Source organism: Crocuta crocuta, unplaced genomic scaffold, assembly GCF_008692635.1.
Source record: "Crocuta crocuta isolate KB4526 unplaced genomic scaffold, BGI_CrCroc_1.0 scaffold124, whole genome shotgun sequence".
NCBI lineage: Eukaryota > Metazoa > Chordata > Mammalia > Carnivora > Hyaenidae > Crocuta > Crocuta crocuta.
The window spans coordinates 1,224,351-1,249,076 of record NW_027551573.1 but is presented as its reverse complement, the minus strand read 5'-3'; the positions used below and the strand labels follow the sequence as shown (position 1 = coordinate 1,249,076).

General features: G+C 36.5%; 1 protein-coding gene and 2 non-coding genes across 8 annotated transcripts in view; all 3 read right to left on the bottom strand.

Annotated features, from left to right (window-relative positions):
• The window catches only part of CNOT1 (CCR4-NOT transcription complex subunit 1), a 105,789-nt gene that overhangs the window by 12,220 nt on the left and 68,843 nt on the right, over window positions 1-24,726 (bottom strand). The window contains exons 17-39 of one of the 6 annotated variants that reach the window (XM_077751236.1): window positions 23,113-23,263; window positions 21,694-21,895; window positions 20,525-20,671; window positions 19,025-19,149; window positions 18,322-18,608; window positions 17,199-17,277; window positions 15,067-15,297; window positions 14,626-14,766; window positions 13,526-13,705; window positions 11,957-12,073; window positions 11,550-11,660; window positions 11,124-11,201; window positions 10,787-10,964; window positions 9,850-9,980; window positions 7,721-8,017; window positions 6,949-7,089; window positions 6,750-6,854; window positions 5,870-5,989; window positions 4,338-4,529; window positions 3,449-3,591; window positions 2,820-2,928; window positions 2,548-2,717; window positions 1,661-1,913 (exon numbers count right to left, since the gene is read on the bottom strand). In XM_077751236.1, coding sequence (XP_077607362.1) covers window positions 1,661-1,913; window positions 2,548-2,717; window positions 2,820-2,928; window positions 3,449-3,591; window positions 4,338-4,529; window positions 5,870-5,989; window positions 6,750-6,854; window positions 6,949-7,089; window positions 7,721-8,017; window positions 9,850-9,980; window positions 10,787-10,964; window positions 11,124-11,201; window positions 11,550-11,660; window positions 11,957-12,073; window positions 13,526-13,705; window positions 14,626-14,766; window positions 15,067-15,297; window positions 17,199-17,277; window positions 18,322-18,608; window positions 19,025-19,149; window positions 20,525-20,671; window positions 21,694-21,895; window positions 23,113-23,263 — 3,688 coding nt within the window. The remainder of the gene's footprint in view (window positions 1-1,660; window positions 1,914-2,547; window positions 2,718-2,819; window positions 2,929-3,448; window positions 3,592-4,337; window positions 4,530-5,869; window positions 5,990-6,749; window positions 6,855-6,948; window positions 7,090-7,720; window positions 8,018-9,849; window positions 9,981-10,786; window positions 10,965-11,123; window positions 11,202-11,549; window positions 11,661-11,956; window positions 12,074-13,525; window positions 13,706-14,625; window positions 14,767-15,066; window positions 15,298-17,198; window positions 17,278-18,321; window positions 18,609-19,024; window positions 19,150-20,524; window positions 20,672-21,693; window positions 21,896-23,112; window positions 23,264-24,726) is intronic. The other 5 variants (XM_077751239.1, XM_077751238.1, XM_077751242.1 and 2 more) reach the window with 5 other exon arrangements.
• LOC144221051 (small nucleolar RNA SNORA46) lies at window positions 12,799-12,937 on the bottom strand. The gene has a single exon (XR_013331944.1). It is a non-coding gene; the product is annotated as a small nucleolar RNA SNORA46 (small nucleolar RNA).
• LOC144221052 (small nucleolar RNA SNORA50) lies at window positions 22,676-22,811 on the bottom strand. Its single transcript, XR_013331946.1, has one exon. It is a non-coding gene; the product is annotated as a small nucleolar RNA SNORA50 (small nucleolar RNA).

The window sequence follows — 24,726 nt, the reverse complement described above, 5'->3', positions numbered from 1 at the left end:
AAGTAATAATTTGTGCAATAAGCAGGTACACCAAAGAAAATAGCCACAGATCATACCTGGCTACTTCAATGTAAATTGAGTTTATTTCAAATTAAGTTTAAAATAACATGGAAATAAATTTCTTTAAAAGAAAGGATAAAATACAAATTTTATGATTTCGAAGTGAAGCAGAGCAGCTAAGTTATTTGGCTAGCACAAAAGAAAAAGGCAGTAGGGTGTTAAGGCTACAGAGGGAGAAGGGGGTAAATGCTTAAAGACACCAAGCCCAGAATGAAAACTTGAGCAGTATCTTGGAAACTTTAAAACAATTTCACTGTCCCTTGATAAGCAATAAAGTAACTGAATAGAAACTTATGTACTCTAGACAAGACAGAAGGTCAGCANTAAGAGGAGCACAAGAATTCTCAAAAGGATGCAAAAGAGAATAAAAAGGATAAATACATTATCTTTTTTAAACAGAGAGAAGAAACAAGTAACTAAGCCAGCAGGAAGAGCTGAGACAGGTGCCACATCCATACCCATGAAATTTTGATGATCACAAAAACCAAATGATTTAAAGTTCTTCCATCCAAATCAGAAATCAAACCGTAAATATTCAATAATAGCTTTTTAATAAGGTGTATTTTAGAATTCTTTTGGGGTAGAGACTATGATTTATTTACTAAGTTAACATTCATCTTGAACAGTAAATCCACTTTTTTAACAACTTCTAAAATTTTAATAAGCTCTTCCATAATCCACTGTCATTTGATAAAAGATCTAACTTGCAATCTTTCTTTGGTTGCATACCTAAGCTTTGGTCTCAGTTTAAAGAAATATAATGGTCAATCTGCAGAAATAAGCAGATAAGCTAGTATCTCTCCCTGAATAAACATTACAATAGTTCAACTAAAGGAATTCTAAGGCCAGTTCAGCAAAAGCACCACTCCTGCAATTAAATAATATGATCAGGACAAACTGACTAATGGGTATGAATCCCTTACAGTGGCTGAAAATAGCCAGCAATAATCAAAAACAGAATGCTAAAATGGTACGTTAGCTCTCTTCCTACATCGTTTATTCATCCTGTTCAAATATTCTTTCCAAACCCAATTTTTCTAGGAACTGGTTTCCTAACACTTTAACTCAAAGTCCAATTTAGATAAAATCACATGAAAATAAATAATGGAAACTATTTCCCAAAAGAAAATGTTAATCAATTTTAGGTAGATAAGCTACTTAGTTTAGAAAATATAATAAAACACTCTACCATTTAAATATTTAAGTTTTGTTGTATTTTCTTACTTTTTTAAAAACATGGGCTATTATGAGAATTTTACTTATTCATTAGCCCCAAATCCCCTCACTACTGATTATCAAGCCAGTAAAATTACTACAAAAATCTGGCAATTTCATTATTCATATTATCTGATCCACTGTATTTTGTAGCTATGACAACTGAAATGAGATAAATAGAATTAAAGGGGGCATGAAATGCTGAATTTACTGCTTAGTGTCCAAAGAAAAGGAATGAAATAGCTTATCAATTTAACAGAATAACAATGCTGACATTTTTGGTTTGTTTACATGAGTATGGAGGTAACTGTCTCACCACAGGTACATTAATACTGAGCTTAAATATTGGAGGAATCACACCCTACTTATGTTGAATAAAAAGCACCTTTCTTTCCAAAAGCTCTACCTGTCCAACAAACGCAGAGAAAGCTTTGGTACTGTCACGGCCAGCTGCTGCTGAATGGTAGAGATTCACCCATTCCCTCAGAAGATACTCTGCCTTCTCCCTCAGGCCTGGAGGATCATCGTACTCTGAGGCTTGAGAGATCCCAGAATGCATCATAAAGTTAGGGCCTCCATGAGCACGATCAATCATTGCTTCATAGTTGGATCGCACTACTTCCATCAGCTGGGGCAATCTAGTACAATAAATCCAGAGTGAAAATCAGTCTACTCATGGTTGTAATTTCACAGACATACAGTTGGACAATCTGCTTATTTAATAGAAACCACACAGTGATTTCCATATTTAAACAAAGCTATCTTTGGTCTCTTCCTATCTGTTTATTCATGACCACATAATATGCAAATGACCGACTCAGTTAAAGCCACTTCTTGACCCCAAAAAAATGCTTACTGAGAGGGAGCTGATGTGCTATGTTAACAAATACTCTGTGCCTACCATGTGCCATGGTTTGTTATCTATCTTAATCTAAACAATGCTTTGAGATACTATTTCTATTTTATTCAAGAAAAGGCTTGGAGGGGATAAGTCAATTTGCCTCAAATCAGAATTTAAAGGTCTAGGGCTGAGAATCAGGACTCCTGACACCACGTCTAGTACTGTATGTACTGCTTGCTCTACAACAAGGCGGCTTGGCAGTTAGTTAAGCTTTCATAACTTCAGGGGACAATATTAGGCCTCACTAAAGCTTCCCACATTTTGAAGATAACAGCAGTTTTAACAGGTAATGTTAGTTAAGTCTGCACATTCATTTCTAAAGCTCCTTATTAGACTCAATACACAGAGATTGCAGAACATTTCATCCTCACCCTTCTGGAGCATTGCCTCTGGAGTGAGCATTAATCCTCATGAGAGTTTCAATGGTGTGGAATAGATCTGCCTCAGTAACATGAGCAACACTCCTTTCATCCACCAGCAGGATTTTTACCAATTGCATAGCAAATGCCACAGCCATGTAGTTTAAACCATTCTCCATTGACTGGCAACACAGAAAGCAAAATGTAACATAGACAACACTTGTAACAAACACACTTCCCAACTACCAGAGCCCTTTGCCTGTTTAAGAAAATTCCCTCCATACCTGAGCTAGGTGAAGATCATACTGCTGCATATTAACCAAATGATTGCGAATTAGCAACTCCACTGCTTCCACATTATATTTATATTCATCCCGACATTCAATTAGGCACCTAGAAAAGTGTATCTTTACTCATATAGGTACAACAGTATGTAACAGGTAAAATAAAGATCCTAATTGTATTCAGTGGTAATTTGTTCCAGATTAAGGATGCTTGGAGAACCAACTGCAAATCAGAATCCAAAATTCAAAATAGCCAATAATGAAGTAGAAATGATGCTGACAAACACAGATTAAAACTCAAGCTTTGCTTTCAAAGCCTAGAAAACAAATCATTCTGTGTAAAACACTTAAATATTTATATATGAACACCACTGCTATGAAATCATTGAAACCTTTTAAAGCCAATGATCTGCAATTTATTCCCCAAAGCGAAGTACTGGATTTCGTTATTTGTCAAGGGTACAAAATGAGAAAAGGCCAACCATTCAACTATTTCTCACTACCTAGAAATTCCCAATGTCCCATTTACCTTCTAGAAAAAAAGGAAACCTCTGGAAACCCCTGGAAATAGGGCCAGATATCTTAGAAAGCAGTCCAATAAACAGTACTCTTGTAAGAGGGCTACTGACCTTGTGATCTGTTTGTTACACCACGGAGACCCATATGCCCGGCCATCCTGAAGAGCTTTCAAAACCAATAGGTGGCACTCCCTGTAGCGCAGCAATAGGTCAGCATCAGCACCACTTGTAGCATCTAGTAAACCCTCTACAGCCTATGGAAGAAAGTAAGTATTCACAAACATGGAAAATACAGTATTCAGCCCAACTTTCAAAGCCAAAAACCAAACCTTAATGGAAATTAGAATAGATCTTCTAGAGCCTCGACTTAATAGTGACTCTACTCACCAAAACCCTTTTCACACACACACTTACCTTAACACACACATTCTCTCTACATTGTAATTTATATTCATACATGTTCTCCACATAAAAAGTCCCACTGTCCCTACATAGTTAAAATCCAATGCTCTGTACCAATCCTCCCATATAACCCTACTTGGATCAACCTTTCCTCCAAATCTAAAGTGTGACTTTTAAACTTTCTTAAATGATTATATTTTCAAAAAATTGTAATGAATAATTTTCCCACTTCGCTGCTGGTTAAGTGCCAACGACCACATTCTATTTTGGAGAAAAATCACCTGTTTTTTATCAAACAAAACTTGTTTTATCTTAATTTTAAAATCTGAAGCTAACTTAAGTAGATGATGGTGCAGGTCACTAGATTTACAAACATAGTTTCTTCTTGAAAGTAACATTTAATGGGGCATCTGGGTTGTTCAGTCCTTATGTGTACGACTGTTGACTTCAGCACAGGTCATGCCCTGACGGTTCATGGGACTGAGCCCCACATTGGGCTCTGTGCTGATAGGGAGGAGCCTACTTGGAATTCTCTACCCGCCCCCCTTCCCCTGCTCCCTTTCTCTCAAAATAAACAAACGTTAAATAAAGAACTAACCTTCTGGAGCAATCCAAGAGCAGCTATGGCATCCCGAGAGTTTCGAGATAATACTACAACCTCCAAAAGACTTCTAAGAGCCTGAGCTTGAGGATTCATGGCCAAAGTTGGTGGAATGGCATGTAGGTGCTGCTCTAGTTCTGTAATGCACTTATCATAAATCTGAGCTACATCATCTGTTGCCCAAGCTTGCTGTTTGAGAGAAAGAACAAAAAAAGAGATAAGCAAAAATTTTTCAGATTTTTCATTGGCACGTGTAACTATTAAAAAATATTTTAATATGTTTACTCCCCTATTTTTTTTTCTTCCCCATCAGAATAGAGGGACTCTTCCATTCCCCTTCCTGAACTATTCAATCTTAATGATATTAGGTGGGGCAGTACAAGGCAGGGATGTGGGGAGGGGTATTTCACTTAACTATGGAAAGCCTGACAGATACACACAATCAAGTAATCAAAGAAAGCAAGATAAATAATGGGATAGGAGGGGCGCCTGGGTGGCTTAGTCGGTTAAGCGTCCGACTTTCGCTTAGGTCATGATCTCGCGGTTCGTGGGTTCGAGCCCCGCGTCGGGCTCTGTGCTGACTGCCAGCTCAGAGCCTGGAGCCTGTTTCTGAGTCTGTATCTCCCTCTCTCTTGGACCCTCCCCTGCTCATGCTGTCTCTCTCTCCTAGAAATAAATAAAAATATTTAAAAAAAATAAAAAAAAATAATGGGATAGGATATAGCCTAGGAAAGTAGGTAACCCAAACCATAGAAAATATAGTACTCAGTCCAACTGTCAAAGCCTGATAGAATAATAACACAGCATCATTTCTGTGATAAACCTATCAAAGACGCACTACTTAAATCTATTCCTGAGAATATATTAAACAAATCCAAATCAGGACATTCTAGAAAATAACTGGCCCATAGTCTACAAAAATGTCAAGGTCATGAAAGATGAGGAAAAGGTAAGGTGCTATACCAGACTGATCTGGAGGAAATTTTAAAAACATAACTGAAAATGTATGATTCTGCAATAGGTCCTTTTAACTATAAAGAGATGATACTGGGACACTTCATAAAATCTAAATGAGGCCTAAGAATTAGATATTACTATATCAATATTAGCTTCCTGATTTCAACAGCTGCACCAAAGTATTTGAGACTGATTGGGACACCAGGGTCAGCATCTTATTTTCAAATGGTTCAGGGTCAAAATGTTTTCCCCTACCTCTCCAAGTCTTCTGCAAATAATTGTTTCAAATTTTTAGAAAATCTTTTTACAACAAATAGGCAAAGCCACAGAGTCACCATATAAATTCCCCTAATTAGGCCAAAACATGAAAATCAACCTCATGGATTTAAAAAAAAAAAAAAAAGTTCCTTTGTGTGCCATGATGATCTGATAAAAAGAATAGCCATACTCAACAACTGTGGGTAATTTTTCCCCCTAAAACTTAAAACTCTCAGGAAGCAAGTGATAGACTAACAAAAACATTGAAATTAAATGAATGTAAAATATTCAATTTAATCCAAAGAACGATTTACCTTCATGGGTTGGGCTAAAAATCCTGTAGGCTGACTTAAATCATTTGTGGGCAAGAAGCCGGGCACATTGCGTGCAAACTCTTCATAAACAGCCAGCTGCTTTGGGTCCACACCACCAACCTGGAAAGAAGAAAACCTATTTTGACAGGATCCTCTTCAAAGAATCATAGCAAAGTTCTCTGAAAGTGGAAACTCTGGGTAGGAGTATGCACAGGGATTCTGGAGAAGGCACAAGGGAGCCACTACAACATCTAATAGCATGACCTGCCTATGTATGTGTGTCCACACAATTCACAGTGTGTCCCATTTCCCTGAATCCTGTCGAAAGCCCCCTTTGTTTAAAAATTCATTTGAGTTTTTCCAGTGGAAAATGCCTCAAATAGAACCATGCCAAGTGCAATTCTCCAATGGAGCTGGGAAAAATGATCAGATTTCTTACATCATCTTCTCACCAATAAGTAGTTAACAATAAAAAAAAGAAGTACTAGAAGGAAACCAAGTTGTGAAACACAAAAACTAACAGGCACATGAACTCTTTACATAGAGACTTCAACAACTGTCAGGTGCATACATCTAAGGTTAATTTTTCTTTTATAAAGTAGTATTTTTTAAGTAATCTCTACACCCCATGTGGGGCTTGAACTCACGACCCTTAGACCTAGAGTCACATGCTCTACCAACTGGACCAGCCCAGTACCCTCATCTAAGGTATCTTTATGCCTTCTCCACAGTAGCCTTCAAGTGATATGCTACTGAGGGTGGGATGTTGTCCCAGAAACAACATGTAACACCACTGTCTTAGTCCTGGTGCAAAGTTTAAGCAACATGAACAGAAAGAAAATAAAGAAGGGTAGGGAGAGACAAAGGCCCCAGTTCTCACTTTCAGCCTGATTTGCTCTGGCATCCGCTCAGCTTGATATGTTAACACCACAGGATCACAGTACCTGCGCCCTTCTTGCCTAGCATGTTTTCTCAGCTCAAATTCCTACAAATAAAAAAAGTCACTGAGGTTCTTGTTATGAGGCATTTTCTTAAATAGAAAAAACAAAATACTTAAATGACAGATGCTAAACACTTACAGTTGCTAATCTCTTGTCCATCTCAGGGCCTGCTTTTTCTACTGCAGTCTTCTGAATAAAACAGCAGGCTAATTCACAATTGTCCTGAGCTAACTGAGCAGCTGCCTGATCCATCATTTCCCTCTGTTGTGGAGATGCAGTCTATTGGAAGGGGAAGAGACAGAAGAAAACAATTTAAAGTTTTCTGTAGACAGGTAAGACAAATAATAGGAGATGCAGTGTTTATATAAATTTTTAAAGTTCTGGCTCTATTTATGACTTATTAGCTGTGAACATAAAATAGCCTAATAATCATCTTCATCTTTAACATGAAAATACTACTGACCCAAAACACTTTATTTACAGGTTGTTGTGAAGATAGTGAACAATATGGAAACAGTAAAGCAATTTGGGGGGGGGGGGGACCATCATTAATGGTGACATGGAAGACCCAAAATTAGCAACTGAGTTAACCTGAGGAAAGTGTGTGTGTAGTCACTTTACAGTTTTCCACTGACCTACTGAACTATTTTAATCTAAATTCTTAATAATAACCAGATACAAGATTGTTAACGTGGGGATTTTTAAACGCTTATCTTTAAACCAATAAATATCTGGATATCTCACTGTGTTGAGGATACAATAGTGAGCAAAAAAACATGAGGCTTCACCTCAGAGCATTTACAATCTAATAGGATGGCAGACATCAAACAAATGTGGTGACATGCAAACAAAAAGAAACTCGGGCAAACATCACAAATTCTGTATGACATCAAGAAAATAATCAACGTACACGAAGGGCTGAGGCAAAACTGTTTTTCAAGTTGGTAGATATACTCATAAGCAAAGGTTCCCTGCAGGTAATCATAGCCATGCCAGCTGTTAAGTTCCGCATCATGTGATGAGCTGCTATTCGCATTCGAGACTCCTCAGAATCCAGGGCAAAATCCTTCCGGACTATTTGCTCACAAGTAGTCATGGCAATCTTAATTGATCGATCCACCACAGGATGGACCAGCTCCTGGACAGCCCGTTCAATTGCCTGGCGCACACACTGCTTCAACTGTGGATGTGCCTGAAACAAGGGTATCTGGGGGAGGAAGACAAGGACAAGTTAAATCAATAGCTTGTTCAAGGTAAGAAAACCTAACCTACATCAGTAATCACACCTGTGATTCTGGAAATGACTTCGAGGCTAACCATTAACTACCAATTTCTACTTTAAATTAACCAATAAAAAGGTCATGAAATAGGGGCGCCTGGGTGGCTTAGTCGGTTAAGTGTCCGACTTTCGCTTAGGTCATGATCTCGCGGTTCGTGGGTTCGAGCCCCGCATCGGGCTCTGTGCTGACTGCCCGCTCAGAGCCTGGAGCCTGTTTCGGTCTGTGACTCCCTCTCTCTCTGACCCTCCCCTGCTCACGCTGTCTCTCTCTCTCCTAGAAATAAATAAAACATTAAAAAAAAATTTAAAAAAAAAAAAGAAAAGGTCATGACATAGAAGCTAGGCTGCAAAGAGAGCAGTATTCATTGCATTAATTATACCATATGATATGTGATAATAAACAGGTCTTTGATTTTTTAAGAAATCTTTAAGTTTGATGGGCAAATTTTTTATTACAGGATGCATTACGTGCTTAGTTACAATCTGTAGCTTAAGTACTCTTAAAATAGTTTTTATGGTTGCTTGGAGAAATGCAAAAAGAATCAGGTAAACAGAGAAAAGGGATTTCTATAGAAACATTAATACAAATAATTCTCCAGAATAGCAAACATTTACATTACCATAAATTGAAGGCATTTTGCTTCATTCACCTGAACGACTGTTTCTAATCTTTTCTCTCTGGTATGCCCTAATATTCACTTGGTCTCTTAATTAATTTGTAAGAAATTTCTAAAATATCATGGATGGATACATAAAAGTGTTCAGATTACTGACAGTGTTATAAAGGGGAATCACAATGTCTAAATCTAAGGGTTCCCCCCCCAAAAATGTAAGTGCCCTGGGGGTCAGGGGTGGGGGAAGACCTAGGTTAAAATCTTTATTTTTTTAATGTTTATTTTTGAGAGATAGAGCACAAGCAATGGAGGGGAGAGAGAGCAGGAGAGACAATATGAAGCAGGCTCTGAGCTATAAGCACAGAGCCCAATGAGGGGCTCAAACTCACGAACCATGAGACCATGACCTGAGCCGAAGTCAGATGATTAACCAACTGAGCCACCCAGGCGCCCCTAAAATGATCTGTTTTAAATCCCGTTATGTCCTTTAAATTAAAAAGCTCAGTGTGTTAATGTTACTCCTGAACATTTACAGTCTAAAAATCAAAGAGCATGGATACTCCAGTATCTGATTCTGAAAAAATGTTAAAGAGACTAGAAGAGAAGATAATCATCACTCTGAATGCACAGGTAAAATGCCTCTAACTATAGGCATTTTACAGGACTCTAAACCAAACTTCCTTCTGGAACAGTCTACAGACATATAATTGAAAGTATTAAGTCCCACTTTTAGATCCTGGCCTGGAGACTTTACATACACACAGGAATCAACTGAGTTCTAGCTATCAGCCAAAATAGCTTAAAGCAAGGGCGAAGAATGGCATGATAATGAAAAAGAGCAAAAAACTATGGAATACTTAAGGATCTTTTGATCTGTGTGAGGAATTCATGGCCATTCTGATTATATTGCCAGATGACTGATATACAGGGTCTAGATACGAGGAACATAGATAATGTCCAGTCACAATAACTGTTTTTAGAGTAAGAAAAAACCCCAGCTGTACTATATACAGCAGTTTCCAATCCCTCCTCTCTGCACAAAATCCTCTAAGGCCTAGGAACCCAGAAGGAAGGGGACAAAGAAAAGGTGACCCATTTACCTTGTCATAAATTAGGAGTTAGGGGATGGAACAGTTGTTTACTTACTGTTGGGTTTAAGGTAATGTGTGGTGCCAGGCCTGCAAGGGAATAGACATTGATGTCGTGGTAGCTGTACTGTGGTTGTGGTGGAACTGTGGCTGTACAAGTGGTACTGGTAGCTGGTGTTGTAGAAGTTGCTAAATGTTAAAGAGATAAAATAAGAGCTAATAAAAAGCACAATTCTTGACTTTGCTACAAATCAGGGCATTAAGTGGTCTTTAACTGGACTGGTCTCTTAGGGTGGAGATGAGAATGGTCACATTTTTTCCAACCGAAAATATAACAAGAAAATTTCTATTGTTTTAATATAGAGATCTGAACAAACTATGTAAAGTTATGTCAGTGACAATGCCCCACAGCAAAGAAATCAACTGCAAGGACATGCTACATTAGCAAGCCCAAGACTTGATTACTCTTCATTACAGAGGTTTATTTACACTCTAGGCTGTTTTCTGGTTTCACTTGAGGATTCTTAGCTACTGAGAAAGAATGACAAGCTAGTTATCTTACATACCTCCTAATCTTTCATTCAACACTCCTATAGCCTCCACATTTCCAATCTATGATCCACATATAATAATCCACTACGTGGGCAGGTCTACCTGGTAGTCTGGCTACCATTTGAGAAATAACACAGGCCCATTGTGCCATGCAGTTCTTTCTGATCTCAAACAATATAAAGAATCACCCAGCTTAGTTGGGATATGATTAACGATACTTAATTAAAAATGCCATTAAGAATTACCCAGATGAATTCTTAAACTGAAGACAATGCCTAGACATTCCTGACTTTTCCTTAATAATTTAGATGGCTCACCAAAAAGTATACAAAATTTCAACACCACATTATGTGGAAAATAATGTAACTTGTGACATGTAGCATGAATAAGATGTTCCATTTAAGAAAATTCTGGTAAAGCAGAGGGCTAATTATCACACTTACTTGTGGTTGTGATGGGAGGGAGTTCTTCTGGCTGCTTGACATCTTTCTTTGGAGCAGAGAGTTGCTCATCTAAGTTCTTTAGCCGATCTTTATCCTTTAGGAGGTTTCCAGGTTTTAGCTCATTGATGTCTAATGCAAGGTTCTTGCAGAGGACCTCAATCTCAAACTTCAAGTTTAACTGCATAACGAATTTTAAAGACAAAAATGTAGTTTTATTCACTATTATTATTCTTACCCAATTGTTACAGTGCTCCCCCCACCCCGCAATTCTCCACATTTCCTGTAAATTTTAATAATGTGAAGGAAGTTTCAAAGGATAAAGCAGCAACAAATGTACCTTTAAGTCATGTTCCTGATGTAGCTCTGCCAATACATTCATAATTGCCATAGTCCAGGGGTTGGGTGGCCTAAAAACCTAAAGAAAAGCTATTATGTTGAGTTGGCCCCAAACTCATTCTTTAATTTGTATTATTTAAAATAGTTAGGCACTTATACCTGTGTGGCTATAACAAAATCCCTGTTTTTTCCATCTATATCATAATTTAGAAAAACACCAAAACCCAGTCATCAATTAAAATCAGAATTACTAAATAATGCTACCTTAACTTCTCACACATTGGAAATCCAAGTTTCCCTGAGGAAGACTGACTGAACTAGCTCTATATTCAGAACAACTAAGGATATAATCACGAGATTATATCCTTTGCTGAAACAAACTAACTCTTACAGATTAACCATCAATAAAATATTAAAATCTACTCACCACACTGCGAATGCTAGATTCTAAGACTTTGGCAACAAAGGGCACTACATAGAGCAACTCTTGTTGTCCTTTAACATAAGCCTCTAGCAGCAAAGATTTTACATCCAAGTCCTAGAATAAGAAAACTATTTTTAAAAAGCTGGGAATATACTCAAAACCCCTCACAAAGCACCCAAAGAAAGGTATTTATGACCCTTGCCTTACAAAAAGGGTGACAACCAGACCTTACTGACTTTTACTGTTCTCAAAAATACAGAATCATGAGCATGCAATTAGAGATTCAAACCATGGGCCAAACTCTTATAAATGCCCAAAATCATTAAAACAGTCCCAAATAAAGTCAAGACTTTTAAACATAATATGCTATATACTCTCAAATTTTACATGAACTTCTGGCTGGAACTCACAGTGTGTAAGATGGGTTTATTTTTAGCTAATGTGATCATTCCCAGCCAATGTCCCAAATTCTTCAGCAAAGAACGATCTGAAAAATTGGCTGCAGCTTTATCAGAGGTCAGGAGCACCTGAAATGGTAAAGAATTAAGAAATAAAGAAAGCAGGTTTAAGAAAAAAATTCTCAACTTAATGTTTGAGAATTCCATTTTATCTAATGTTAAAAACAAGATGTCAATTCTGAGAACACATCCCAAAGTAGATCTACTCCATATGATCAAAGTATTAACTACACTACACGAGGTTAAGGGATCATGTATATAGTCCTACAGAAAAGTATTTTAAAACTGAAATTCTTAGCTGGTTTGAAGCAGGCACCCAAATGCAAATCTATTTTGAAAAGCAAAATTCAGTTCAAATGATGACTAAAGCTATAGTTCCCAAGGCCTTCAAAAAAACAAGCATATGGAGAAATGTAACCAAGATTGAAATCAAAATATCTATTATAATCTTTTAGCGCATTCCAGGTCAACTTTCTGAAATACAGTATAATATTGCTAAAGTGCTTATTGTAAAATTTCTAGATTTAAATATAGATTTAATTACCTATCTGTTTCATTAATTCTGTAGTACTTAGTTTCCTAAGGGGGACATAAACATCACATGAGTGTGTTCTGGGACAAACATATATGTCCATCTTACTACATGTTACCTATAAATCTATAGCTATAAATTTAAAGTTGTAATTTTAATTTGCTTAAAAGAATCTTGAGATTCTGCTCCAGAATTATGTGGAAATTTTCACATCCCAATCATCGCTGCAATCAGATTGGGGGGGAGGGGTGAATGAGTATAGTTATGTTCCTTAACTCTATAGAGCAACAGCAGAATGGCACAAAGTCAGCTGTGCAAACAGAAAGAGCCAGGAATTATTTTGCACTACAGCGTAACCAAGAATGGGGAAAATTTCCATCCAAAGGTTTAAATATAGTGCTGGTTCCTAAGCCAATGCCCAAATCATTCATCAAAGAATGATTACAGCTTGAAACGTTATTCCTCCCAAGAAATGAAATACCAAATTTCATGAAATAAGCATTAGCTCATTAGGAAAACTTTGACTACAAACTGCTGAGGATCCTTAAAAGATTTACTGGAGCACTATCTTTGTAATAAAGTTATTAACAATCTAATTATCCATTAGTAATAAACATCCATACAATGGATTTCTAGAAGACTATTAAAAACAAAGTGAGGAACTAGAGCTAAGAGCATATTACAATTACAAAGACGGGAAAAAAACAAGTTGAAAGTATAAACGGAGAGTAAATATTTAAAATCATGCATGGAATAATAAAAACAAATTCAGAATAGTATAGTTACTTTCAAAGTAAACAGTACAGAGCAGATCTTCATGAAATGCTTCATGAAATTTAGTTCCATATTTTTTAAACAAACCCTAAATAACCTTATACAGACAACACAGAGAAAAAACAGCCAATACCTCCCCCAAAATTCTGCTTGTACAATCAAGTATTTCCAAATTCAAAGGAGTAATGAAAAGGAATAGAAGAACTAAATTTTACTTTGATATTTCTGTAGGTCTCATTCAGAACCATCTTATTAAATTCAGGATTCTTCAGCGTGTCAAGGAAGTTTGAATAGAGGCTGTGAAAGTTTGGCTCAATACTGACTCTCTTCATAACCAGGTATTGTGAAACCCAAGGCATAAATTCTTCCTTCACAGTTTCCTTTAGTTCTTCAACCTAGCCAATCAATAAGACACAGGAAGTACAAGGTTAAAAGATGACAAAAACAGCTTTGTGTTTCTTCTATGTGAACAATCCTATACCATGTGGCTTCTTGCAAAATTAGATGCTAAAGCCCCATGTTTCATCTCCCTCCACATGAGACATATGCTATGAAGTATAATATATAAAATTCTATGTTAGTAAAGAGTCTATCATCTCTCCAACTGGGTGATTACAACTAAGACATCTATGGTTCCTTTCACCTTTAACTTCCTCACCTTCATCTTACCCAACTCTCCATATGACCCAAATTGCATATATTACTAATGCACAACCTGCCATTAACAGACTTAACACCAGAACTGTATGTTTTTCTGAATTTTTCTCCAGGAATCTTCTCTACAGTTTGAAACTCCGCTTCCAAAAGGACACTAAAGGCTTATTTTTACCCACAATCAATTCTGGTGGGATTTTGAAAGATGGTACATACATAATATCTCAAAACCTACTTGTTCAAGCTAATCTTATGGGCTAAAACGGGCATTTCCAATGGGTTACTATATAATCTTGAAAGACAAGAATCACTTCTTGTGCTTTGCACAAGGTCTACCTCAGTTATTAAGCACCTAAAAAACGTTCTGAATGGTCTCTGGGAGGACATGAGCTGCAATGAGGTACAAACGAAATGTTCCATCACGATGAGATCGTGTAGTTTATTTCAAAAGCCTGTAAAACTCACCACAAAACTAGTGCTATTTAATGTCTATAAAAACCACAGCTACTAATTGTATATCTGTATTTCCTTTGTTTTGACTCTATTACTTCAATCTTTAAAGTAAACCGAGTATTTAAAAAGGTACAGAAATCCCCCAACCCACTAGGGATAAAAATAGATAGTATTCACAATGGTATATAAACTAGTACATCATGCTCACCTTTTGGGTCATATTTGACTGTGAGAGATTATTGAAGATAAAAGCAATTTTCTCTTGGATATTTTCTGGGGGCTCTACAATTCTCTCAGTTTGATCTGTGGCCACAAGCAATGTATCTATATTTGTAGTATTAATAGAAGGCTAAAAACACAAAGTACATAAAATAAATGAATTGAAATTTCTGCTTGACAAATCCCAGGGAAAAAATGTATACAAATTTAGTATAAAACATATACATGGTATATACGGCTGTGCATTGGAAGTGTTGACAGGAATATATATTCAACTATTAATAGTGCCTGCCTAGGGAAGGGAGATACAAAGGGAGAAATGCTGATCTTGATACTTTTAATACGCATGTGTTTTATAATAAAAACACATGTTCACTACTAGATACATTATAACGTAACAAATCTGAGAAAAGAAAAAAGATCTACTTACTGGCACATCTTTCTTAAAGCTGACTCCGGTTGGCCTGGTGACTGTAACCGTTTTAGCAACAGTGGTGGTTGTTGAGGTGGTTACCATCGTGCTAACCTGACCAGCAAGGGGAGCTTTTGCTGGAACCTGGGCCTGAGCCTGGGCTTGAGCCAGTGCAATACTTCCAGGGGTTGTGATAGAGCCCTGCATTTTCACAGGAGGATCTCTAGACTGCTGTCCATACTCAATATACTATAGGGATAGGGAGAGGGAAACACATTAAAAGAGTTCTTAACAAAACCTGAAAATTCTGAATTATACTCTCCTCACTTCTAACGGGAAAAATCATTTCAGAACACTCTTCTGGCTCATCTATATCCCTTACTTCTTGCCCCACTCTGGTCCACATTTCTATATATAATATATGTAAGTGGATACTATGAGCTCTTTAGGAAGTAAAATATTAATATGTTTTAAAATATTTACGAGAACTAGTCTAGCAAACTTTCAAAAACAGCCACCACCAATGCTTGCATATATACTTCCATAAATCCCTTAATATACATAAACTTTAATATTTTTAAATTTATATAGTAAACTGATCTCTTTTAATGGACACTGATGAGAAATCTAAGTCCTAAAAAATACATAGTAATGGGAGTTATCTCTCAGCAAAGCCATAACTACCAAATAAACACACTGTAGAAGGGCAAGTCAGTTCTAGAATTAATAAGCAAGACAGCAGACATTTTTTCCCATTTCACAGACCACAGACCACCTTTCTAGCACAAATTAGAAAACTGACATGGGGTTCTGGATCCTACTTCCAGCAGTCTATGCCTGAACAAAACAAAAACTACTATCTAGATACATAACTGTATTCAAAAAAGGACATTTTCAAGGAAGACAATCTCTGAACAAAGTATAGCATTTTAAACTAAGTAAACAAATATAAACAACTGGCTCTTCCACTCTCTAGCTATCTTGTTACAAGGGGTGACGGGGACCACTGTTTTGTGTGTTCATGCCCATACCCCAATCTCCTGGTCTCCACTCTCCTAAGATCTGTATTCCTAGATCTGAATTCCAAACACATTTTATTGTGGTAAGCCTCTAGCTTCTCAGCTTTATAAAACTCTGCTCTCCTGCACAGCTTTCAGTATTACTATATTGGCATATTCTCCCAACCCCCACAGATGAATGAGTAACACTTGCGCCTGGCACTCCATAGGTCTCCTAGGTTAAGCCTTTACAAAAACCCTGGCTTCCTACAACAAACCCAATGGTATGAGGTAGAAAACACTGGACTAAATTCTAATAAAAATTAAAAGTAGGTTCGAATTCTGATCTGATTCCTTGAAATATGATGTTATAAAGCCATTTTTCAGCTTCTTTAAAAATAATAATAAAAATGTATCAACTTTCTTGTTCTCTGTAAGCAGACTTTGCCTAAAGCAAGACAAGGGTATGAATAATATTAATCAATCAACCTAAAATCACTTACTAAAATAGTCGACAAATTTCAAGAACAATCATTTAAAATGCCTTAAAACTATAATCTCTAGGTCCATTTCCTCAAGGACTACCTCCTTTTAAACAAGTATATGAAAGGAATCTAAGGCTGAATTTTTTTTTTTTTTTTAAAGTAATCTCTATGCCTAACATGGAGCTTGAACTCACAACTGGGAGATCAAGAGTCACATGCTCTAACTGAGGTAGCCAGGTGCCCCAAGCAGGCTGTAGGTTCAAGAAACACTTATCTTAGTCTTCTATGAAACAGCTCTGACTCATACTAACATTTAAATCAAAGGAACATCTTTACTTATTTTTATCCAAGATTCCCACTCCAAATCCTTTACAGAATCAGACAGGAATTGTTAGTAAAAGATGTCTATACTTCAACAGCATTATCAGGCTAAAGTACCTGATAAAAGCCCTTCATTAAATGAAGCAAAAACCACTGCTTAGAAAAGATAATCCAAGAATGACATTTTTTTCATGACCTATTATTAAGCTGCAAAATGAGCACCAAATATACGTATGCTTATAACATGCCAATCTTTAAGAAATCTTAATGCCAGTCCCAGTAAATCCAAATCAAATAGATAAACCTTCCAACTACTAGATAGATTTTAGGTAGTAAACACACTTACCTCCTGTAAATGATGTGGAAATTGCATAAAGTGACTGATAGAAGCCAAGTGCTGACAATACTGTGGATAGTCCTTCAATCTGCCAATAAAATATTCATTCATTCATTCATTCATCTTTTCAAGTAAGAACAGAAGAAGCACAATTAACAAATTTTTTTCTAAATGCTACTCTAGGCTACTGTCCTCATTCTACCTTGGAAACACCTTATCTGAAGAGAATGCCAAAGTTAAGAACACAGAAGTAGAGAGAAATATTTATGAACTTCACTCCTTTTACATCAGAAAACTGTATCTCTGGAGCACCTAGGTGGCTCAGTCAGTTAAGTATCTGACTTTGGTTCAGGTCTTGATCTCACAGTCCATGAGTTCAAGCCCTGCATCGGGCTCACTGTTGTCAGTGTAGAGCCCACTTCAGATCCTGTGTCTCCCTTTTTCAAAATAAAGTTTAAAAAAAAAAAAGAAAATTATCTTTTTAAAGGTCCTATTTCAGTTAAAATTACAATGAGCCACTAAAATTGGTATCTAGAAAAACTCCAAATGTTCATCAAAAAAGTTAAATGGAAAAACAATTCAGAGTTAATCCATACAAAGGAATATTACACTCAGCTATGAGAAGAAAAAAAACTACAGAAACACAGAGTAACACAGATTAATTTCAAAAGAGGGGTGCTAAATGCAACAAGTTAGACTCATACATGCTGTGTATGGTTCCATTTAAGTAACACTGGAAAAACTAGAAAGCAATCATATTAGTGACTGCCAGGGGTCAAAGATGGAGGAAGATGAACTTGTACAAAGTGGAAACAAGAGAACTGCTTGGGAGTGATAGAAATATTCAGTATCTTGATTGTGATAGTAGTGGTAATATAACTGTATAAATTTTGACAAAATTCAAAGAAATGTAATCTAAAACAATGACTTACCCCTCAACAACAAAAAAATCTATTTCAGTTTATACTTTTCCTACCACTTCTTTCATAATAGTAATGAACTGTTTTCATTTCTTCCTCTTCAACTTCATACATTAAGATATATATAATGATGGGGCATGGCAAGAACTAGTTGGTTATTATTTCTTCTTATACTACAAAAGAGACGCTTCATAGGAAACCTATTCACTCACCTGTTTTTAAATCTATCTAGTGCAGCAATCCCAAAATAATACATTTTGGATCCAAAAGGCTTGCGTAAGGCTTCAAGAACATATCGCAGAGCTAGACCTAGTGCCATATAAGTGACCAGTCCTTTTTCGATTATCCCACCAAACAGGCAGGCTGTTATATGTAACTCTTTATCAGGGTACTGGGGGAAAAACCGATATTCTTCAAACAAGTTCCTCAGCATACAGTTAAATACTTCCCGTTCCCTCTTTATTGTAGAGTCTTTAAACCTCTGTAACATTTCTAATACCTAGAAAAAACAAGACAAAAACATTCATAAAGGAAACTATTATGAAAAGCATTCCTCAAAGAGTCTTCAAAGAATTGTTAAAAAGAATAAATATATTTTTAAAATAAAATAATTTTTTAAGTGGGGAAGAGGGCACCTGTCTGCCTCAGTTGGAAGAGCATGAGACTCTTGTTTTGGGGTCATGAGTTAGAGCCCCACGTCAAGTGTAGAAAAAATAAATACACTTGAAGTAATTTTTAAAAATAACTCTTAAGCAAAATATTTAACAATACACTTGAGTGAGATATGAATGTTAACATCGGAAAAGGTACACAGACATATCAGAACACTCTCAGCTGAATTTCTAAACTCTTTGAAGAGGGCATTTATTTAAGATCTACAAAACCATAAAGTATTGGGACATCCGAGACACTTACCTCATCAACAGACATAGTTGGATGTGGTGGGTGATTATATATTCTCTGAAAATAGCTGTTTGCTTCATCATCTATCTCTTTACTAAAGTGCTGATTTGCCTCTGGCCACACCTGAGACAAGTCCGCTGTAAGAAAGAGAAAGGAAACCCAGTGGGCATTTAAGCTCTTTCTCATTTCCCCCATGAAGCACACAGAAAGCCAAAGAGAACACTGCGGTTTTCATTTTAATTTTAAGGGAGAAAATGAAGAAATTATTAAGTGGTCAATATCAGTATTCAAGTATTTTAATTACATAAAAAAGATTTTAACAAAATTGCCTTGTAACTATAGTTCGAAATTAGTATTTTCTTCATCAGGCTTTATCAACCCATGAAAGCCCACTACATTCAAATTCACAATGCACTTACCCTTAATAGCACCTCATTTGACATTAACAAGTCTTTTACTACTTTTTAATAAAAGTGACATTTGGGACACCTGGGTGGCTCAATTGGTTAAGCATCTGACTCATGGTTTTAGCTCAGGTGATAATCTCACAGGTTCATGGGATCAAGCCCCGTGTCGGGGCTCTGCTCTGACAACACAGAGCCTGCTTGGGATTCTTTCTCTCTCTGCCTCCCCCATTTGCACTTGCTCTCTCCCAACTCTCTCTCTCTCTCTCTCTCAAAATAAATAAATAAATAAATATTTTTAAATATTTATTTTAAAAATGACATCTAAGAATTATCAATGCATGTGCATGACACACTAATATAAACACAAAGCATGCTACAAAACATTAACATTCAGACAAGCCTTTCACACTAACATTTTCAAGTCAACTGGCATAATTTTCAAATCCTGTACAATGACTATTTAGTTCCAATAAGAAGGGTATTTATACGTAAATGATGCCTTTGTATTTACAAAGAGGACTTCTGACTTTGAGAATTACCTTACTAAGGAGGTAAAACTTCAAAAGCAGTTTTCCAAGTCACATCATATATATGGTGATATTTATTATATATGATGCTATACAGATCATAAAGCTATAAACTTAAAATAAACTGCTTTATAAGCTGCCAAACTGAAATAATAATCTGAAATTTTCATGGCTGTTCTCTATTTGTTTTAAAAAAAAAAAACCACCACGAACACATTTTTACAATACTTGTGCATATATTTAAACTGCTAAAAGTCTTCTTTTTACTGTATTTCTTACTTCTAGACTAATGATCCTGAAGGATGACACCTCTTATTAACCATCATACTAACAATCCAGATCAAAGGTGGAGTGATACCTCAGTTTTTTATTTTAATAACTCAAGTTCATTAACTAATTCCCACTGATCTAGAAGGCACATGAACATGTGGCCCTACTAACAATATATTAAGAGAAGTCCATGTGTTTGTCCACATAACTCTGGGCCGTCCATAAATCTAGGAAGAACAAACTGGAAATCTAAAAAGCTTTATGTGCATCAGTCATACTTCACAATCACAGACAACACTACCACTTACAAGGTTTCATCTTACTCTGCTGGAATGTAGGCTGGTTCAGTCCAGAGGTGCCCAGTTTCCTCTGTACAAAAGGATCATTATTCACTGCAGGGAGTCCAAGAGCCCCAGTTCCTATACCAGTCAGGCTGCCTGTGCCAAGACCACCTACTAGAAAGAAGGAAGGCAGCCAGAAGTCTTATCATTACTTATATTCTTGACTTTATTTACGTCAGAGATACAGGTTCTTACTTAAAAAGTCAGGGTCTTTCTTAATTCCCTCAATGTCTATTTAATTTTATAGAGAACCTAAGCTAATAAAAGATGAAAATGGAAATGCCAGAATTTCTGCAGCATTCAGAATTATTTGTGTATTTATATTCTTAAAAAGATATTAATACACAAATCCTTAACTGTACATTCTCTTATGTGATATGATACATAAAGTAGTCAAAATAAGGGGGAACTGGCTTGCTTTTCTCCATGACTGAAAATGAAATTTCTGGCTATTATCTTCCAGTTAACATGAACCAGGAGGGCTTCCCTATTCCTCAACTCTAGCAAACAACTTAAGTGAGGACTTTGCCAAAAAGCCTTCCCCAAAGTAACTTTGACTTAAATAAATCAACAATCAGGGCTAGAACCATATAACAGCAGTGTTAATTAGGTTACAGAGTCAAAATGCAGATATCTTAGGACAAAACAAATGGGTACAGAAGTGGGGTTGGGGGTTGGATTGGGATATAACCTCTACTTCAACAGAAAAGTTCAAAGCTAAAATACCTGAAAAAAAACTGAAAAGGTTTTAGGGATTTACCATCATTGTCAAGGTAGGTGAGGTGGGATGAAGCAGAACATATACCTGAATCTCATATGTAAAAGATTTTCTGTGTTTATTATTCCAACTGTAATTCATAAAGCTGTGAATTCTTTATCTAAACCCAGATCTTGCAGAATATGTGATTAACATACTTGTTACTGTTTATACAATCATCTGGTAATACAGGATGTTTACAATGTGAATGAATTAATATTATAATAGTATAATTTTCTCTTCCCAGCTTTGAAGGCTGAAGTAACCTTCACAATTTAAACAGCTTTCGTTCATCACCATGACTCCGAACACCTTACTATACACTAAAGTAAAACAAAACTTACAAATGATCTGCAATTCCATCCGCCATCCCCCTTACCTGGAAGCTGTGATGAAAGTCCTCCAATACCACTGAATGCAGTTGTCTGGTTTGGGGTTGAAAGGGGTGGAAATGCTTTTGCTGGTGACTGAGGGGTACTGAATGCAGAACCCAAATTTGGAGGAAAACCCTGCATACTCTGGGTGTGAGGGGCAGCTGAACCACCTATACTAAGAGATGCCATTCCAGCAAGAGGGTCAATCTAAAGAAAAACATTTTAAGAATGTATTAAACATATGTCAAGCCCATGCAGATTTATGACACAGGTAAAGAAATCTTTTATCTTCGTATGCTTAATAAGTAAACTGCAAAACCCAAGCAATCCTGATGATACCTAAATCCCAAAATCAAGTCAAATGTACTAGACATTTTTCTTACTATATCATAGAGGAGGTTTAAAGAGTTAGCCTCTGCCAAAGTACCAGAACTATAGTATGAGGGACATGGAACTTCAAGAGTTCATGTTTAACATGAACTGCCCTGTAGCCATAGCACTAAGCACTTAGTAATGACACATCACAACTGTTACATTAGGTCTTTAAAATTTCCAAGAAGCCCATTTACAAGATAAAGAATCTCTCAAACTACATTATTTAACTTCCAATACAATAAAAGCTTAGTAATTAGAAATAAATCTTCTGAGGGACCGAAACAAATAAACCTACTCAAAATGTGAGGATCTTAAGGGTTGGAGATCAGCTCTAATTTAAAATGAACAAAAAACAAGGTATGCTTTTCACCAAAAGATCTTTTAAAATATCTAATAACTGTACTTCCAAGCTTCTTTGTTCGTGGCATTATTTCAGACCTTTATGACTACTGAAACGGTACACAAAATGCCTTTTATAAAGCAGTCACTGAAGAATCACTAAAAGTTTTTTTTTTTTTTTAACCCCAATCTGCCAGTCAATGCAGATGAAAACAGAAGTGGAGTATGTTGCTCCCAGAGAGAAAGGGGATGGTTGGTGTCAGGGAGTAACTTAAATGTACCTTGTTTTTAAAAGAGCAGTTCAGTTGAGAGCTGAAGAGCCCCAGTTATAACAAGTCCTTATGCTCTAGCACTGTTGCTTGGCCCGTGAAGCTACAAACAAGACACATCAGGTTCAAAGGCAGTGCTTATTTCTCAAGTCTAAGTTATTCTTATCTTAAAAAGAAGCCCTTACCATTTACCTAAAGAAGTTATTTTGTCTCTTTCCTCTCAGAGACATATTTTATTTAATGATTAAACTCTATCCTCAACTATGTTGCCTATTTATAGATCTCCTTTAAAATGTAGTAGTGGATGCTAGACATGCAGATATCTCATTGGTAATAAGCTCAGACAAATTTTTCTTTGAGTAGATTACTAATGATGTAGAAGTTTATTCTATTCCAAGTCTATGAACAAATGCAGACATACCAGTTGTAGCATTCACTTACCTGAACAGGAGAAATAGCATCTAAGCTGCTAGCACTAGGAGGGCGTCCTTTTGGCATAACTCCAGGTGGTGGCTGTCTGGCTTTGTTCATAACATTACTGCAATTGGCTACCATGGTGAGGATGGTTTCTGATAACTCCTGAGAAACACTCCTAAAGACAAAAGAAGAATGAAAAATACCACTTGCTACTCCTTAGGACACCTAAATAAACAAACCTTATTTTCTAATAAAGAAAACCTACTAGAACACATGGCTAAATTTCCGCCATCCCCCATATGCCTTTGCACTCATCACTAATTACTAGGATTTTCTGAGCACTGGCTCTCTCTTGGAGATACCTAATTTAAAAAAAAATTTTTTTTTTATTTTAGAGAGAGAGAGTGCACTCATACAAATGGTGAAGAGGAGGGGGCTCCATGCTCAGCGTGGAACCTGATGTGGGGCTTGATCCGACAAACTATGGATCATGATCTGAGCTAAAATCAAGATTTGGACGCTTACCAACTGAGACACCCAGGTGTCCCTGAGATACCTTATACCTCTGAAACTAAATCTTGTGTACAGTGCAGCTAATAAGTTTTGAATTTTTAAGTTTATTTTATTTTTTTGAGAGAGAGAAAGAGAGCACGTGCACATGGGAAGAGAGGAAAGAGAAAGAGAGAGTCCCAATCAAGCCCCTTGCTGCTGGGGCAGGGCCCTACAAAGGGGCTCCAACTGAGAAACCATTAAGACCATAACCTGACTCAAAACCAAGAGTTGGACACTTAATCGACTGAGTCATCCAGGCACCCCATTTAATGTACAGTTTTGTTTTCTTTTTCCAAATGTGACTACTTTTACTTCTTGATGCCAACAGTAAGATTTCTAATTCAGAGGTCACTAATGATATGAATCATTTCAGATGTTAAAATATTAAAAGCTGGGTATATCAGATTGATAAAATTTGATTGAAATACTCCTTATTATTCTAGAAAAACTTTCTTCTATTTCACACAATTTCAAACTTAGAAGAGGCTAGGCAATTATAAAAAATTACCATAAATGCTTCACCCACCAATTAGGTACATTTTGCCTTGTTTAGCCATTCTTTTTACTCTCTCCTCCACAAAGTTTTTAAAGTTAGATACATAAATATCTTTAATTCCTAAATACTGTATTTCCTAAGAACCAAGAGCATTTTCTTACACAACTATGTAAAATGATAAAAATAAAGTTTAACACAGATTAAACAGGCCATGTTCAAATTATATCAAGTGTTCTATTTACGTACTACACTGCTACTTTACCCTTGGATCATGATCCAATCCACAGCATTGGGTTGTCACCTCTTTATTTTTTTTAATGTTTGTTTATTTTTGATAGAGAGAGCACGTGCATAAGCAGGGGAGGGGCAGAGAGAGAGGGAGACAGAATCTGAAGCAGGCTCCGAGCTGACAACAGAAACCCTGATGCAGGGCTCAATCTCACAAACTCCTAAGAGTTTTGATCTCATAAGATCAATTTACCTGAGCTAAAGTTGAACACTTACCCAATCAAGCCACTCAGGCACTCCTAGTTTCTTTAAACTGGAAAAATTCATCAGCTGTTATTTGTCTCTCTTGAAACTGATTTTTT